This window comes from Papilio xuthus, unplaced genomic scaffold (genome assembly GCF_000836235.2).
Source record: "Papilio xuthus unplaced genomic scaffold, Pxut_1.1 DF826945.1, whole genome shotgun sequence".
Lineage (NCBI taxonomy): Eukaryota > Metazoa > Arthropoda > Insecta > Lepidoptera > Papilionidae > Papilio > Papilio xuthus.
Window position 1 is genome coordinate 7530835 of NW_013531704.1, and position 17131 is coordinate 7547965.

The following is a 17131-nucleotide window of genomic DNA, read 5'->3' on the forward strand; positions in this document are numbered from 1 at the left end:
CTTCAATTTTAACAATTTTATTTTTTTAATATGAATTGAATAGAAGATAAGACAACTCTGTTATACAGACCATACAGACATTATCCAGATGTAGACGGCCTGGTGAAAATATTTATTGGCAACATTGATGAAGTGTCAATGTCAGATTTCAATCAAAACAAAGTAAAAGTTTCATGTTAGTTATATTTGCGCAATAAACCTTTAATTAAATTAATAATAATGGTTAAATTTTCATTAGAAGACAGTGATCCTTATTATTTAACGTTATCGGAACAACCAAAAAGATTTGACGCTGATAGTCCTGTTACGAACGTATTTTTCGACGATACCAATGGACAAGTAAGAAATAATATTTTTTTACAGTTGCTAGCCTCGACTAAGGTATTTAATACTTTTTATATTCTAGGTATTTACGGTTCGATCCGGTGGAGTTACTGGGGTCACCGTCAATAGCATGGATGAATCAAAATGCACGTCGTTTCGAATGGAAGATAAAGGCCCAATTATTTCCATAAAATTATCATTGGACCAGAAAGTTTTAGCAATACAACGTAATAATGAAGGACAGAGTGCCACAGTGGAGTTTGTAAACTTTAAAGACTTAAGTCCGACAAATGTGGAGTACTCACATACATGCAAGTGGAAAAATTCTAAAATATTAGGATTTGTTTGGCCTAAAGCAAATGAAATTGCGTTTATAACTGACCATGGCATAGAGCTATTACAAGTTCTGCCTGAAAAAAAGCAACTTAAAACACTTAAGAGTGTTTCATTCAGGTAGTTTTAAAATAATACTCAATACAGTACTGAAATTTTGCTCCATTTTAATGACAAAAAGACTAATACTCAGAGATAATTTTATTTTGTATGTTTAGAACCCTTACACAAACCAAGAGTTGGGTTAACTGACTAAACTACTATGTTATTCTATCATAATTTTCAGCGGTGCTTGGTTCTCATGGTGTGCACGGAGCAATATAGTGGTGCTGGCGGGCAATAATGGAGCCCTTCTGCAGCCCTTCTACTTCAACAACTCCACCATAGTCAAGTTGCAGAAGTTAGAATGTTAGTGTTTTTATCTATTCACATACATACTAATAATATGTAAGTGACGAATAAATCAAATATAATATAATAATAAAAAAACATAACTGATAATGAAAATCCATTGACCACCATGAAAATGATTATATGTTAATCTGTCTGTGTGTATTTGCAAGTTATTTGTTTGTTTCGGGTAATATCTAATGGTTGGAACAATTTTGATAGGACAGGATTTTGATGCACTTATCATAGGCTTCTTGTTTTTTTTCGCTGACAAAACGAAAACAAAACGCGGGCAACCTCTTGTTAAGTAATAAATACGTAAAGTTGAAAATAATTGTATTGATATATTTATTGGCAGTGGAGTCATCAAGGCCGGTGGTGGAGCGCGATGTGTGCATGGTGCTAGTGGCTGATGTGACATGGTGTGCTGTCTTCCGACATGCACTCACCACTATTGCAGCACCTGGACCAACTGAGGTAGGATTCAATTTGATGCAAGGGCAGTAAATAAAAGTGTTATTTGAATAATTTATTAATTTCTATTCACTATATTTTCCAGATATGGCTAATGCCGCTGTCAGGTTCTGGTGTGAACTACACACATGTGCTGAAGACTGGACTCATGGGGAGATTTGCCCTCAGTGTTGTGGATGATCTAATTGCTGTTCACCATCAGGTTGGTATTGTGTTGTTTGGACCCGTCCTAGATTACCGTTCAGATTGATGAATTGCTCCCGAGGTTTCATGAAACTCTGAAAACATTAGGAAATGCATAGATGTATGAATGTAGAAGAAGTGAGACATGTGTGTCAGGAGCGAGCTAGATGTAGGTCCATATTCTCTGCCTGCCTCTTTAAGTTATGGGCGTATGTTGTTGTAATTTAATATTATTTCCAGTCAAGTCAAACATCCCAACTGTTTGATATAATGGAGGAGTGCAAGGTGGAGAACAACTCGGTGACACACCTGCCGCTGGTGCCCGCACACACCATGAGGCCGGCTGTGGTGGACGAACAGCCCTGTCCTATGTGTATCCTTTGTTAAATTCAAACAGATTGATATTTGATATTTTCAATCAATACATATTGATAAAATTGGAATGTCTGTATGTTATATCGAGAAAAAATCATATTTCGTACACATGATATATTTGCGTAGCTGGCAAAGAAAAAAACATTTTTTTTTTATTTTGTCTGTCTGTCCGCATGACTGTGTTTGTTCTGGGTAAACACCGGAACTGGTGCATCAATTTTAATAGAACTTGGATGGGAAGGTAGCTGATGCAGGCATCTTACAAGCTATTTTTTTTTTAAATTTTGTGCTAATGAAGTCGCGGGGGATCGCTGGTAAGAAATAAGTTTTAAATTGAATAATGTTAATTTCTGGTTAGAGGGGTCAGACACATGTTTCTCTGTATAATATAACCATGTCCTGAGCTGGAGCACAGACTCGGGCAACTGGGTGATGTTCCAGCCTGACTACGTGATAGACGCACGTCGCGGCTGTCTGTGGCGGCTCAGTCTAGCGCCTGCAGCACTCGCCCACAATGTAACTCATACATACATACATACACACAACTCACACTCACTTTACAACATGAAAATTTAAAATTATTTTGTGTCCTATGTGGTCCTGAGCAGTGCATAGTTTATGAGAAGATTTTCGGAGGCTGAAAGTAACAATGTTTTGTGTACACGACCAATAATAAAAGTCTGGAAGAAATGGCTTACATGTTGTGAAGATCGTCGGTAGCTGAAGGTTAAGCACTTGATCAATCAAATTGCAATCTGCAGGTGCTCGGTTCGAATCCCGCCATGTACCAATGTGTTTCTCAAATTTGGATTCGCATATCATGTACATTTAGTGGATGATGTTGTGTGACAGATCCAGAAAGAGGAGATAGGTAAGATAGTGTCGTGCCTGCTGCGGCGACGCGGCGGTGCGGACGTGGTGCACCGCCTGCTGGCTCAGCTCGTTGCCAGCGCGCACCTCTACCTGCTGCAACTTACAGATGCCTTTGATCAAATTAACTCTGTGTACAGGTATCTTACGCATATCATCTTTTAACATTATGTTTTCTCTCTGTCGTGTTTATCACTTTGAATTCACATTTAAGTCAAGTTGCAATAAGTCCTTTTTTTAGAAGTGTGATGGGTGAAATAGTAATGTGATGGATACTGTCAGACAGTGGGCGGAGGTGGAGATGGCGCGCAACACTGCGGGCGGGGGTGGGGGTGGTGCGGGGCGGGTGCGCGGGGCGGCGCTGGCGCAGCACGACGTGTGCGCGCGAGTGCTGCAGCCACACGCAGACAACCCATACATTGTCCAGGTTCATTGATGAACAAAATACAGTTTCCGACCGCATCTTTTGATCTATTCTTTATGCAATGTGAGTGTTGTGTCAGGTGCTGACGGCGTACGTGGCGTCGCTGTGCCGGCACGGACTGTCAGTGTCTGCGGGCACGTGCTCGCTGTGCGTGCGCGCGCTGGCGTGCGGGGGCGGGGCGGGGGGCCGGCTGCGGGCGCTGCTGCGGCGCGGCGCACTGAGCGACTCGCGCCCGCTGGCGTGCCAGCTGCTGTCGCTGGCGCGGCTGCACCCCGCCGCCACGCAGCTCGCGCTCGACATGATGTACCGCCTGCGCGCCAGGGAGGTAACCACACTCATATATATAACCTCATTCTCACTCAAAGAAATGTTAACTGACAATATGTTTCTACATTAAATAGTGTAATTACTGTAATGTTCCGTTGGCTTACAATTTATCATATTTTCTTTTACTTGTTTAAGAGAACGATTTTATCACACCGTATCGTTAAAGACAATTAGTATTCGCCATTCCTTTATCTCTGCGAGGTGATATGTCGCGACCTCACGCCATTGATTACACACATTGATTAACAACTAATCGATTCACGTAAACTCTTTCTTTGATACGAGCGCAAAAATGTGATCAAGTTTCATTTGGATTTTTGTAAATGACACAAATTTAAATTATAATTCCACCAAGGATTATTCGCGCGCGATTGCTATTTATATATACAATTATATCACTTCCACTGGTGCGACTACGACTGCGGCTGCTTATATAATTAGAGCAGGCAGTGAAATAGGGGTGTAAAAGTGATCTTGCACCCGTCAGGAGATAGTGGAGGTGCTGCTGAGCTGCGACGAGGCGGTGAGCGCGGTGGGCGCGGCGCGGCAGCTGGACCCCGCCGCCTGGCTGGGCCTAGCGCCGCGCAAGCTGCTGGCCGCCGCCCACGCCCACGCCGCCCAGCGCGCCCAGCCCCACGCCTTCGTCGCCGTCTACCACGCCCTGCAGGCGCGCAACGACACCACCAGGGGCTCACCACACTTCCTCAAAGGTACTCTAATTACATACTTCTCATACAAACACCAAATATTATTTCCATACAAAACCAGCATAATTAGGACCTGCTCTTTGGTTCAAAAAATAATCTTTTATTTAATAAATAATTTACAGGTGGGTTTTGCAATGTGACGACACCATGACGTCACATTACGCAATATTAATTTGACCGCTATTGATATATACATAATAAAATAAGCAAACAAATGTTTTTACTTTCATTTGTGTAGGTACTTATCTATATTTCTGGTTTTATGTACAAAATGACACGACGTCGATAATAAGATTGGGTACATAAACGTGTTAAATTGTTACAAAAACATCTTATCCAAATCCAAGGTCAAACCTATTATCTAATCAATACGCAGCGGTAACTAAATTCAAGAAAACAATAGTCATTGTTCATTATTAAATAAAAATGAAATATTAAGCAGAAAAATTATAACCCTCATAAAAAAGAAAACTATTTTAACTGTTCTTAGGGACATAAGATATTCGTTTTAATTATCATTATTACGAACCAAACTAGAAAAATCGAAAGTGTGCGAATTTTAAAATTTGTGTCCATTACGTAAGCAAAAGCAATTATCGTATCGAAAAAACAGCGGGCAAAGGTTAAAATGTCAGTCGCCATGTTTATAGTGTGATAAACCCATGAATGTTACGGTAATACTGATAAAATAAATATTATTTAAAAAGGCTAGGCTAGAGATACACTGTTGACTCCATAGTTTATTGTGTAATTTAATTCATGAACATTTAAAAGCATGTATGCCTATAATTCTGATTGAAATTTTTGTATAACCTCTTAAAATTAATCTATGTGAAGTTAATTTTGAATATTCCCTTTCAGGTGAGCAATGTGAGAGTTATGTAGAATACTACGAGAAGGTAACAGCGGAGAGATGAATCTTCCAGACAAGACAACCGACTCTGTGATCTCACAGTATTGCCAGACTTGTGTCTGTTGTTTTTATAACAATTGTTATATGTTGTATGATGACATATTTATATAACATGACTTGTAATATATTTTGTTATGAATAAAGGAATTTTACTTAAGAATTTATTTGCTTTAATATTAATATGGTATAGCACTTTTCATTCCTTAACTTGACACCAAATCAAGTAAATTAACATATTTTAGTTTAACAATATATATGAATATTTAATGAATAGAAAAGTTGTAATAAATGATGATAATTGTAAATAATTGAAATTTTTTGCTCCTTATCAAGTTTATGTATTACTTTCCATATCAGATTGAGATAAAACATTGATAAAATTAACATTTCCTCGGAATTAGCCAATTCTTATAAGAATTTCATAGTCAATTTGGTCTTTATTATCAGTCTAATCATTTTGCCCAAGCAAATCCATGTTTTCAAAGTAACCAAATAAATAAGGATCTGGTTAATAAAACAATCAAAGTACTGGAAACATTACTGTAATGTAAACATTTAATAGTTTAAACAAATCAGTATTTACACTTAGTAAGGTTTATAAATGCTTCTGAGTACAAAAAATATATTTGATTGGTGTTAGATGTTTACATGTGCACCACAGCTCTGATAGATTTACCAGTGTGCATCAAATGGAATGCCTCGTTGATTTCCTTCAGTGGAACATTGTGAGTAACAAACTCATCCAAAGGCAGCTTCTTGTTAACATATTCATCGACCAACTTTGGAACACTTTCACGGCTCTTGTATCCTCCGAAAGCAGTGCCCTTCCATGTGCGACCTGTCACCAACTGGAATGGACGGGTGCTGATCTCCTCACCTGCTGCAGCCACACCAATGATGACAGATACCCCCCAACCCTTGTGGCAAGCTTCCAAGGCTGCACGCATTGTGTTAACATTACCTATACATTCAAAAGTGTAGTCCAGACCTCCATCGGTCAAATCAACTAGAACTTGCTGAATTGGTTTGTCATAGTCCTTAGGGTTAACAAACTCATTCACTCCAAACTTCTTGGCCACTTCAAACTTGTCATTGTTAATATCTACACCGATAATGCGCTTAGCGCCGGCCGCCTTGCAGCCCAGAGCTACAGCCAATCCGACAGCACCCAAACCAAATATAGCACAATTTGTTCCAGGTTCCACTTTGGCAGTGTTTAATGCGGCTCCGTAGCCGGTCGGCACGCCACATCCTAGAAGACAGACTTTGTCCAACGCCGCTGCTTCGTTAACCTTACACAACGAAATTTCTAGAACAACCGTGTATTCACTGAAAGTGGAACATCCCATAAAATGATAAAGTTCCTTGCCCTTGCAGCGGAATCTTCTAGTACCATCGGGCATCACACCTTGGCCTTGTGTTACGCGAACTTTTTGGCAAAGATTGGTCTTAGGACTCATGCAAAATTTACAAGTGTTGCACTGGGGTACGTACAGCGGCACGACGTGGTCTCCGGGTTTGACTGACGTGACTCCTTCGCCGACGCTCTCCACGATGCCACCACCCTCATGACCGAGGACCACGGGGAATACGCCTTCGGGATCTTTACCTGACAGAGTGTAGGAATCGGTATGACAGACGCCCGTCGCTAATATCTTTACACGCACTTCGCCGGCTTTCGGAGGGTCCACTTCGATTTCTTCAATGGAAAGAGGTTTTCCAGCTTCCCATGCGACTGCGGCTTGACATTTAATAACTTTACCGGCTGTAGACATCTTGCTTAATCCGGGTACGACCAATTACCGCAAGCGAACAATACAAACTGAATATTAAAATTAAAAAGTACAGTACCTAGAGAGGTTGATAACTAAAATATGTAATTTCTATAGCGGCAATGGCGAACCTTGACACTGAGCTCCGAACTTTGATAATAGGAATAGTTTACGTGAAGTTATGTTAATATAGCGAAGTTGGTCAGTTTCAAATATCGCGCTTTATGTATGGTTTAAACGTTTTGATATGTAGGATACATATTGTGCAGTGATTTATCTCTATTAGTAATTAAAGACTAATAAGAGCATTTTGTAACTAATAAGTAATTAGAGATCACAACCTTTAACTAACTTTAACCGAATCTAACTTCATTCCAATCAACAGAAATTGCGCGCACTATACCGGCTTATTACGTCATAAAACGTATCAAGTGTCGACCTTGAATTTAAAATTTGAGTCGAGGAATTGAATTCACAAAACATTCCATCAAAGAGTATATAAAATACATTCCATTGTGATTTAGGTGTGACACATGCTTTTATCTAAACAAAATAAATATTTGTGTAGTGTAGTATACAAAAATATAGATGATATTGATATCTAGCTATCATAAGAAGTTGGTTAAATAAACAGTTTGATTTGTATCCTGATAAAACGAACCGCTTTTAATTCGTAAACTTGGTAACACTTTTAATTTGTCAGTGTCAAACGTGACGTTTGTTATGTTTGAGAAATTGGCTTTGAAACATAACCAAAATATTGTCGATTTTCGACAAAATTAGTAATATAATTAACACGTTTATACTTTCTGAACAATGGCAAAACTGCACAATTATTACGTTTTGTGTCCACTTATTGACCAGAAAAGTTTTTTAGGTGTAGCACATGATAAAGAAGGCTCCAGCGTTATTGTATCTCTTGGCCGGAATGTGGTTAATAAGTATCGGGTATGCGAATGTTTTAATTAAAATACTTAAATATTATTACATTGCTTAATAGCTGTACTCGGATCAATAAAGTGCCTTAAAAATAAGTTTTTTTATTATCGACATGTGCAACTTACAATGTGAGAGGTTATAATCATATTTTCTTTAGCTCTCAGATCAAAAGCAAGTCGGCGGTTGGACATCAAAGGACCACATAACTGCTCCGGTTATTTATGACATAGAACAAGATCACTATGTTGGAGTTTTCAATAACAATGCAATAAAAACATGGAAAGAAGACTCGGATAACTTGGACAAAATAAAGAAACAAAAAGTATGATATTAAAACATATTAAATAAGAAAGAAACTTCTAAACTATAATATTTGATAGTGAATTTATAATGACAAAATAACATAAAATGTACTGTAGAGACAAAATTGATCTTTTTAGTATAAAAACATATTTAAATATTGGTCTTAATTCTTCTGTTTTCAGTTTCCCATGAACATTTTGAAGCTCGTAAGAAGAGGAGATGAGTCACCACTAGTTTTATTTGCAAATGGCAACTGTGCAGCTCTTTCATTTGCATTGGATAATAGAAAGAGTATTGAAAGTAAAGCTTTGATAAAGGAAACAGATTCAATAGTTGATGTTTCTTATTACAAGCTAAATAATATACCACATATTTGTTATATTATTAAAAACAATAAGGATAACTATGAGATTCTAACTTGTCCCTTAAGAGAAGAATTAGCCGATATGGAGAAAACAAAGCTGCATAGGATGAAAGTGTCAAGAACTGAAGATGTGTACATAGTTGGTCATCTTATTGCTAAAGAAAAACTTGGAGTTTATATATTATGTAAGTATTTGAGACTATTTTTAATTTTGCTTCAATTATTATCTGTTATCTGTATGGATTATGGTAACTAACATTGTGATATGAGAATTTTGTATGTAATATAATGATTTGTTCATTTTCAGGGAGTGATGGTAAATTAACTGTTTACGACTTTGAGAAAAAGAACTGGAGAACAATTGGTTCAGTTCCATGGATATCTACATTCTCAAGTGTTTCTATTGCGTGGATGGGGAAAAATCATTTGATATTTTTTGGTAGCAATGTGGAACAGGATGGGGCCATTATTGTGGCATATAATATAGTGTTGGGCGTTGGTTCCTGCAAGTATCCAATGAAAATGTACACCGAAGGTGCTAAACTGTATTGTTTTGATAACCGTATAGTACTGGAAGCATCCAACCATATTGGAATGTTGCCATATGTAGTGGAAACCAAGAGAAATCTGTCCAGCCTACTGGGATCCCATGAAGTGATGAAGGATGAGTCTACAGAAATTGCAAACTGGGGTACACCTACCAGACCATTATTTCATAGCAGTGAAGATATTAAAGATTTAGTTAATTTAGGTCTAACAGAAAGAAGTATTTGTTCACAAATAATACCATTATTGATAGAAAAGAATGACCACTGCAGAATTATAAAAGTTTTAAATGATTTCAAAGATGTACCGGAATCAATTTTAGTTCTCTTACTCTCCTATGCTATTAAATTGGTAAATCCAAATAATATTGATGTTACAAATAATGAAGAATTTCTGAGAATATGTGAAGGCGATTTACAAAGTGAAGGAACAAAAGCTCATAATACTAAATTGAATTTCCTAAACTATGTGCTACGAATACCAGTGAGTGATGCCACACTTGTCCCTTATTTGAAGAATGGATTGACTCTTGACAATGCTTTATTCCTCATGAGCTATATATCCTATTTACTTGTGGATTCAGAAATGGAAATTCATATAGAATATGAGAGTAAACTGCTAGACTGGTGTACATTATTGATGGATGCATTTTACCAACAATACTTGATGACAAAAGACGAGAAAGTTACATTTGTTTTGGAAACAATGAAGAGAATTGTAGATAATCTTGTTGATCAGTTGATGGTAGTTGACAGTCTGTTGCCTAAATTACATCAAACTGTATGCGGGAAGCAGGCAAATGATGATGTAGATGATTTGTTATCATACACAATTGAACTGATGGAAATATAGTTGTTATTTTTAAACTATGTATTATTTCATTTTTGTATGTTAAGCTCTATTTTAATGAATTTTCATCAATACCTAAGTATGCAAATTTACAACCAACATTGTAAAAGTAACAAAAATATTTGTGGAATAGTGGAAAATATTTTAAGGAATAAGATACAAGTATTTAATCAATAGATTTTTTATTAGCAGCTCTAGCAAATTGCACCACCATAGGTTTCTCCTTAAGCATAAAACCATTTGTCTCAGTCAATGCAATTTCAGCTATCCTAACAGACGGGAAAGTGACAAAAGCTTGTCCTTTCATTCTGCCCTCTTGCATCACCCGAACATCAAAACCAATTTTTTTATCTTCAGGAAGATTTTCTATATAGCGTCTATAAATTCTTGTAACATCCTGCTCAGTGACTGTTTTAGCTAAATTTTTTATATACAACCTCATTGATGGCTGGCCGGGATGATAATTTTTAAAAACGGGTAATACTTTCATATCTCTATATGAAATTCTGTTTCGTACTAATTGACTTCGGCTTATTGTTGGTTGTTCTTGTTCTACCAGTGGTTGTTCCTCCTGTGTTTCCTGAAGTTCTCTCTCAAATTTGCCAAGTTCACCTATCACTTCTGGTTCTTCGGTCTGCTTTGTCAAGGCATCTTGTGGAACTATTACTGATATTTTCTTAGCTTCAAGAGCTGGTGTTACAGTTTCAAAAACTTCTTCCTGGTTTATAATTGGTTTCTTTGCTTTTGGTATAGTTGCTGCAGACAAAACAGCAGCTGGTCTCTTTCTTGTAACAGGCAAAGTATGTATTCTACGTCTTGGTAATTTTGAAACTATTTCTTTATTTTGTTCAGTCTCATCACTTGATATTTCTGACTCAGGTTCACTGGGCACCGCAGGTAGCTGTACAGTAGGGGGATCAGGAAAGTATTGTTTAAAAGTATCTTTAAAAAACAACAAAGCTTTTTCATTTTCAACAAATGGTGTATCAAGTGACATTTTGTTCATAAGATGTAGGGATTGTATATAAAATGGTTTATGTGTAAATAAACTATAGACAATATTTACTACGATCTTAGGATCTACATCAGGATATTTGTATTTAACATGTACTGGTGCAGGCTGGTAGAAATTCACGGAGGGGTTCCAAGCGTTGAGAAGTTTTAAAAATTCTTTTACATGTTTAGTGGTAATGGAAGTTATCTCTTCTTTATTTTTGTTTTGATTGACCGGTTCCTTTTCAAAAGAATATTCTACTATTAAACGTCTTTGCGCGATTTCAAGCTGATGTAATCTAAATAAAGATTCTTTTGCTTTTTCTATACTAGCGAACGACGCAAATATATAATTACGCTTTTTAGGGGTTTCCCAAACATGTAGGGCTCCAAAATGCATCAGAAGATGTTCCTTATCTTTAAAAGATAGTGTTTCAGGTAAATGTCGAATGATTAGCACTCTTGACATAGCTGCAATTAAATCAGCTTCCAGTTACTATGGTAAAAAAAATAACTTATAATAACTGACTGTTACAAGTTCATAACTAATAAATAAAAAACACACAGCAGCGCAAATCAAAACAAATTTGACATTTGATTTGACATTGATTTTTAATTTTTTCTTTAGTAAAGAGCACCCACACAAGAAGAACTTATTATAATTAAGAAGAATAGACTTCTTAAATTTAATCAGCACCCCTATTAAAGCTACATTTCAAGATTTACCTTGCGTAAACCATTAAATGTAACTTTAATACTAGGTGTATCTATAATTTTAGATATAACTTCTGGAACAGCAAGTCCATTTTTATTTCTAAGTTAATTTTTCGTACTCTTTGGCAATTTGGTTGATCTGGCAACACTACATGACAATGACAGTGATGTCAAACTGTCATTGCGACAATCGGCGTATTGTGTTGTTGGCAAAGTTAAATAAAACTTTTATATCTTTGTAAACTGAGTAAGAAAGAACTGATGTTACGATTGTAACATAAGGTAAAGAGAAAACAGCAAAAACTAGTCGCTATGACGGAACAACATCCAAAAAAGTCTGTTAAAATTGTTGTCTTAGGGGATATAGGTAGAAGTCCGCGAATGCAATACCATGCCTTATCATTGAGTGATAATGGTCTAAAGGTTAATATCATCGGTTACACGGACTCTTCTCCGCTTACAGAAGTACTTGAAAACCCAAATATAACTATAACTCAACTTCACAGCTGTAATTTTGATAAGGGTCCGAGATTTTTACAACTTATATTAAAAGCAGTTTGGCAGGCAATTAGTTTGTTTCTAACTCTTCTTATAACAGGAAGTTGTGACTACCTGCTTTGTCAGAATCCTCCAGCCGTCCCAACACTGCCAGTGTGCCGACTGTACTGCTTAGTTACAAGAACAAGATTTGTTATAGACTGGCATAATTATGGACATACCATCATGGCATTATCAATATCTCCGAGTCTTAAAATTTTACTAAAGATTTACACTTTTTTAGAAAAGTACTTTGGTCAGTCAGCACAATATAATCTTTGTGTCACATATGCTATGAAAGAAGATTTATTAGATAATTGGAATATAAAGTAAGTTTATTTTACAAAATTCATCCTTTAATTAATCATAGCTCCTGCATACTTGTGCCCTAATTGAAATTGATAGTGTAACTCCTGAATTATTTGTACGATATACTAATGTTATCTTAGAATATATTTGACTATTTAACTTTACATAATGTAATCATGTAAAATTCCAGCGCTACAGTACTTTATGACAGACCACCTCACATATTCCATCCAATAACTCTACAGGAAAAACATGATTGGTTTGTTAAATTTTGTCAAAAGTATCCAGAACACTTTACACAAAATGATGTCGGGAACTCTGGTGATTTAATGACTACACCTTTCACACAAATAATAGATAATGATATTAAACTAAGACAAGACAGGCCTGGATTACTGTTTAGTAGCACCAGCTGGACTCCGGATGAGGATTTTGGTATATTACTAGAAGCATTGCAAGGTAACACAAAATATATTTTTCACTAGCTTATGCTGCATGTGTTACTTTTTATTCTTAATACTTTTTTTAGTATGAAAATTAGTGCTTATTAATAACATATTAGTAAATAATAACATAAATATTATCCATGTATTAAACAAAAAAATTATATCTATAATTCATTATATCTTTCAGTATATGAAACAACATATGATTTAACTAAAAGTCTGCCAAAACTGATTTGTGTTATAACCGGCAAAGGGCCCATGAGACAGCATTACTTAGACTTGATAGCTTGTAAAAGTTGGCGACATGTGACTGTGTTCACTCCCTGGTTAGACGCCTGTGACTACCCCACTATGGTGGCCAGTGCCGATTTAGGGGTTTGCTTACACACCAGTTCCTCCGGCCTGGATCTACCTATGAAGGTTGTTGATATGTTTGGGGCTGGTTTACCAGTTTGTGCTGTTTCTTTTAGATGGTAAGTGTATAAAAATTAAGTCATAATAAGCATTGCACAATTTTCATATTTAAAATGATATCACTAAATAGTATATAGGACAATGACATTATCTTTATGTATAATATTTACAGCCTTGAAGAGTTGGTGCAACATGGTGTTAATGGTTACATATTCAAGACAAGTGATGAACTTTCAAAGCTCATTGTGGGCTGGTTTGAAGGTTTCCCCAGTAATGATGAGAAGAACAGGACGGCTCAAGAAATGAGAAGAGAACTCACCAAATTCCAAGAAACAAGATGGGAGGGAAATTGGAACTTAAGAGCAAAGAAATTTTTCGAATGATTGATTTATATGTTATAGTAAATTGTAATTAATTGTTAATTTAGAGGATAAAAAATACTATAGTATATGTAGGTATAAAAAGGACTACTTTTTTACCTTTATGTGTTTTGATAAATTTTTATGGTGATAATTGTTAAAAGAAATGAGAGATTGTTATTATTTTAATACTTAAGAGACAATAAATATACAAAAAATATGATTTTGTCTTATTAAACAAAGAATCTTCAGAAGTAAGCAAATAGTGCATCTAGGTTAAACAAATAAAAAGGAAATAAATCTTAAAATACTTATGTATTCAAAAAATATGATTTACAAACATACACATGTTTACACTTACACTAAGAGTCTTTCTATTTCTTGTTGGATACCCTGAATTTGTGGCTTCAACTGTGAGCCCTCATTAATTGTAATGGAGCATGCCACAATGGGACGAGAGACCCCACAAGCTCGACCCAGTGCCTGTTTGGACCTTACAAACACATATGGAACATTCTTGTCCTCACATAGTATAGGAATGTGTAGAACAATTTCCAGAGGTTCAGCGTCCGCCGCCATTATGACGAACTCTGAAAGCCCGCGGTTCAAAGTTTTCGTCGCTTCGTTCGCACCCTTACGCAGCTGCTTGTAGTTAGCCGCCTGTTGGACTAAATTCAAGATCTTGGCGGTGAGGGCTGCGTCAGCCAATGGGTAGGCTTTAGGATTGACTGCTGGTTCATTTTCGGCCTAGAACAAAACACCATGCCATCTTAATAATGCGAACCGCAAGTTGATTTATATGAATGAATTCCCACTGAATGATAGAAAATCGCTCGCACATTGCCACTAGAAGGATTTTGAGTGTATGATTTAAATTAAATTCACAGAAACACATGAATAACAAACAACAGCACGGTAAACATAACCTACAAATATACACATGGATGTGCAGATGCATAAAACATTCTCGGTAAGGTTATCATACATTTTACTTATGTTAATAATACTTGACTTTGTATTACACTTACCATTTTTCTCAAAAACTTTTAGTAAATATAGGAAATTAAGAATAACCTCTCAGCGATTTCTCGCGTCACTGAGGGATTGACTTCTAATTTAAAAGAAAAAGGTCTTCTTTAATATGGTAAGACTTGTCTTTCTGATAAATATCAGAAATACAATACTTTGAAATAAATTTAAATAATGCAAATCACCACGCCTTAACTTTAATTCAGACTCCCGCTCAAAAAGTAACAACTCAACTCGGCAGCTTAAACGTGAACTATTGAGAAAAAAAATGGCCCAGTGTTGCTATAAAAATTCGTAAATGGAAAAAGATAAATATTGTCTCTGCTTGATTCATTCGAGCAAGGTAGGCAAGGCAAGGCAAGGCTTTCGATTTCCTTTCTGATGTTTAAATATTTGGATAAAACGTAATAATAAATGAGCACTGTTCACTATTTTTATTTTATTAATAAGGTATACACATTACAATATTTAATTACATACTACAATTACGTTATTGTTGAAAAATTATGCTTACACAATTTGTGAACAATAAAGCATACAATTAATTAATCCCACAATTTGACCCATTAAGAATGGCGCTTGCCATAAAATTGTCAAACAAAACCTAACAAGACAGCCACTTTAGTTTCACTTATACCCATCAGGCCAGTTAAATTTATAGCACTATAAGCACTGATAACAATTATCACCACTGCACTTCATTCCTAAGACTAAGTTTTAAATTTTTTTTACACCATTGAAAAAGTTCTGAGTTGTATACAGTGTCTGTTGTTCAAATATTATAGCTATTTGTAAGCTTATACTGAAGCCAGTTTAAGATGGCTTCACATACTTATACTAGTTTTTCTTGTACATAGTCTGATTGTTTTGAGTATTCTGATTGGAGAGGAAAGCAAGGTGACCTTTCGGGCACTTGTTAGCATAATGGCCCTTTGTTCCGCACTTGAAACATGTGACTTCTTCCAATGGCTTGTGCATGAGACGGAGGCGATGAGCATTGGCATCATCATTTTCACTGACCGGCTTGACATAACCCAGGGATCTGTATCTCGCTTCCTCTTGTCTTTGGGCTGCTTCTCTTTTCTGAAAGATTAAATTATGCATTGTAATAAGTTTAAATTTTGATTTTTTGTTAGAAATTGATGCCATGGATTGGGTCAATACTTTCCGTTGCTAAGCCTTTAAGCTATTATCTTATAGATCATTGAGTAAAATTAACATTGTGAACAGGAATACAATGCAATTTAGGTATAATTTATTTAATTATGAGTTCAAAATTATTTACCTCTTGAGGAATTTTATTGCAAGATGATGCCTTATGCCCAACTTCAGAGCAGTAGTGGCAGACTGGCAGTCTCTTGGCATCTTTGGTCTGCTCAGGTGGTGCAGGCAGCTCAAACCTGGGATGCATGTATTTGCAATTTGGCCCATCTGGACAGAACCCCGACAAGTAATTTATGCACAGAACTCTACGGACATGCCTGTGTCTGCAGTGTGGACCATGTCGACAGAAGCCTCGGTCATACCTAAAAGGGTTTTAATATATTTTAAGTATGTTTGATTTCTCAGTTAACCTAATTCATAAGGCTAAACCTTACCATGGACAGTCTTTAATCTTGCTCTCAGGATCAATGTGTAAAAATGGACATTCCTTATTGTGGCATGCATTGAATCGGGCATAGAAGTAACATTCTGGCATCTTAGACATGTCATACTCGTGGAGGAATTCACATTGATCACCCTTCTTACAAAGACCTCTTAACCAATGCTTGCATACCACTGTGCGGTCGCCGCGAACGTGTCTGTACGGGCACTGAGGACCATTGTTGCAACCTCCAGGGTTACTGTAAAATTCGCATACAGCAGCTGTGGATTCTAAAATTGATAGTTAACATTTATGTCACAGTACAGGTTTTACATATCAACATATTATTAAAAATTCATATTAAATATACTGTAATATTATACATACTATCCATTCCTGGGAATGGTAAGGGTAAAGCTCCATATTGCTGTTCCAAAGCGTAATCTATATCGAACTTAATATGGTCAACGTTAGCAACAAGGACTTCCATTGTTAAAATGAAATATTTCTATTGTATTATAACAATAAGTTGAAATACAGTATTCAGTGAAGTAATAAAAAACAAATGCTACATTGAATTAAGCTTTTGACATTTTACGTTTTGACATTATTTTTAGAAGTAAAACAAAGAGTAGGTAATAGGTTTTGTTGT

General features: G+C 36.2%; 7 protein-coding genes across 7 annotated transcripts; 3 read left to right on the top strand and 4 right to left on the bottom strand.

Annotated features, from left to right (window-relative positions):
- Positions 1-140: 140 nt before the first annotated feature.
- On the top strand, positions 141-5457 carry Bulli (regulator of MON1-CCZ1 complex protein bulli). Its single transcript, XM_013317191.1, has 12 exons — positions 141-339; positions 407-777; positions 944-1065; positions 1406-1524; positions 1607-1723; positions 1945-2077; positions 2495-2595; positions 2932-3089; positions 3232-3376; positions 3453-3698; positions 4188-4410; positions 5269-5457. The coding sequence occupies exons 1-12, from the start codon at positions 220-222 to the stop codon at positions 5322-5324; spliced, it is 1911 nt and encodes a 636-aa protein (XP_013172645.1). The 5' UTR covers positions 141-219; the 3' UTR covers positions 5325-5457.
- A 433-nt stretch (positions 5458-5890) lies between these two features.
- Positions 5891-7204, bottom strand: Fdh (alcohol dehydrogenase class-3 Fdh). The gene is given in 2 exon segments (NM_001312772.1): positions 5891-5971; positions 5974-7204. Coding segments are annotated over 2 exon segments (1137 nt in total). The 5' UTR covers positions 7096-7204; the 3' UTR covers positions 5891-5956.
- Positions 7205-7802: 598 nt separating this feature from the next.
- On the top strand, positions 7803-10113 carry LOC106121404 (nucleolar protein 11). The gene is made up of 4 exons (XM_013317068.1): positions 7803-8040; positions 8189-8353; positions 8517-8883; positions 9006-10113. Exons 1-4 carry the CDS (start codon positions 7909-7911, stop codon positions 10094-10096), a joined length of 1755 nt encoding a protein of 584 aa, XP_013172522.1. The 5' UTR covers positions 7803-7908; the 3' UTR covers positions 10097-10113.
- Positions 10114-10244: 131 nt separating this feature from the next.
- Positions 10245-11649, bottom strand: LOC106121405 (RNA-binding protein 40). Its single transcript, XM_013317069.1, has one exon. It carries the CDS (start codon positions 11553-11555, stop codon positions 10260-10262), a length of 1296 nt encoding a protein of 431 aa, XP_013172523.1. The 5' UTR covers positions 11556-11649; the 3' UTR covers positions 10245-10259.
- A 296-nt stretch (positions 11650-11945) lies between these two features.
- Positions 11946-14073, top strand: Alg1 (ALG1, chitobiosyldiphosphodolichol beta-mannosyltransferase). The gene is made up of 4 exons (XM_013317105.1): positions 11946-12666; positions 12837-13105; positions 13280-13565; positions 13679-14073. Exons 1-4 carry the CDS (start codon positions 12113-12115, stop codon positions 13887-13889), a joined length of 1320 nt encoding a protein of 439 aa, XP_013172559.1. The 5' UTR covers positions 11946-12112; the 3' UTR covers positions 13890-14073.
- A 90-nt stretch (positions 14074-14163) lies between these two features.
- Positions 14164-15128, bottom strand: hoip (NHP2-like protein 1 hoip). Its single transcript, NM_001312715.1, is given in 2 exon segments — positions 14164-14612; positions 14894-15128. Coding segments are annotated over 2 exon segments (393 nt in total). The 5' UTR covers positions 14897-15128; the 3' UTR covers positions 14164-14222.
- Positions 15129-15321: 193 nt separating this feature from the next.
- On the bottom strand, positions 15322-17076 carry Clp (Cleavage and polyadenylation specificity factor subunit 4). The gene is made up of 4 exons (XM_013316506.1): positions 16867-17076; positions 16493-16769; positions 16180-16420; positions 15322-15977 (listed from the first exon to the last, which is right to left on the bottom strand). Exons 1-4 carry the CDS (start codon positions 16967-16969, stop codon positions 15732-15734), a joined length of 867 nt encoding a protein of 288 aa, XP_013171960.1. The 5' UTR covers positions 16970-17076; the 3' UTR covers positions 15322-15731.
- Positions 17077-17131: the final 55 nt, after the last annotated feature.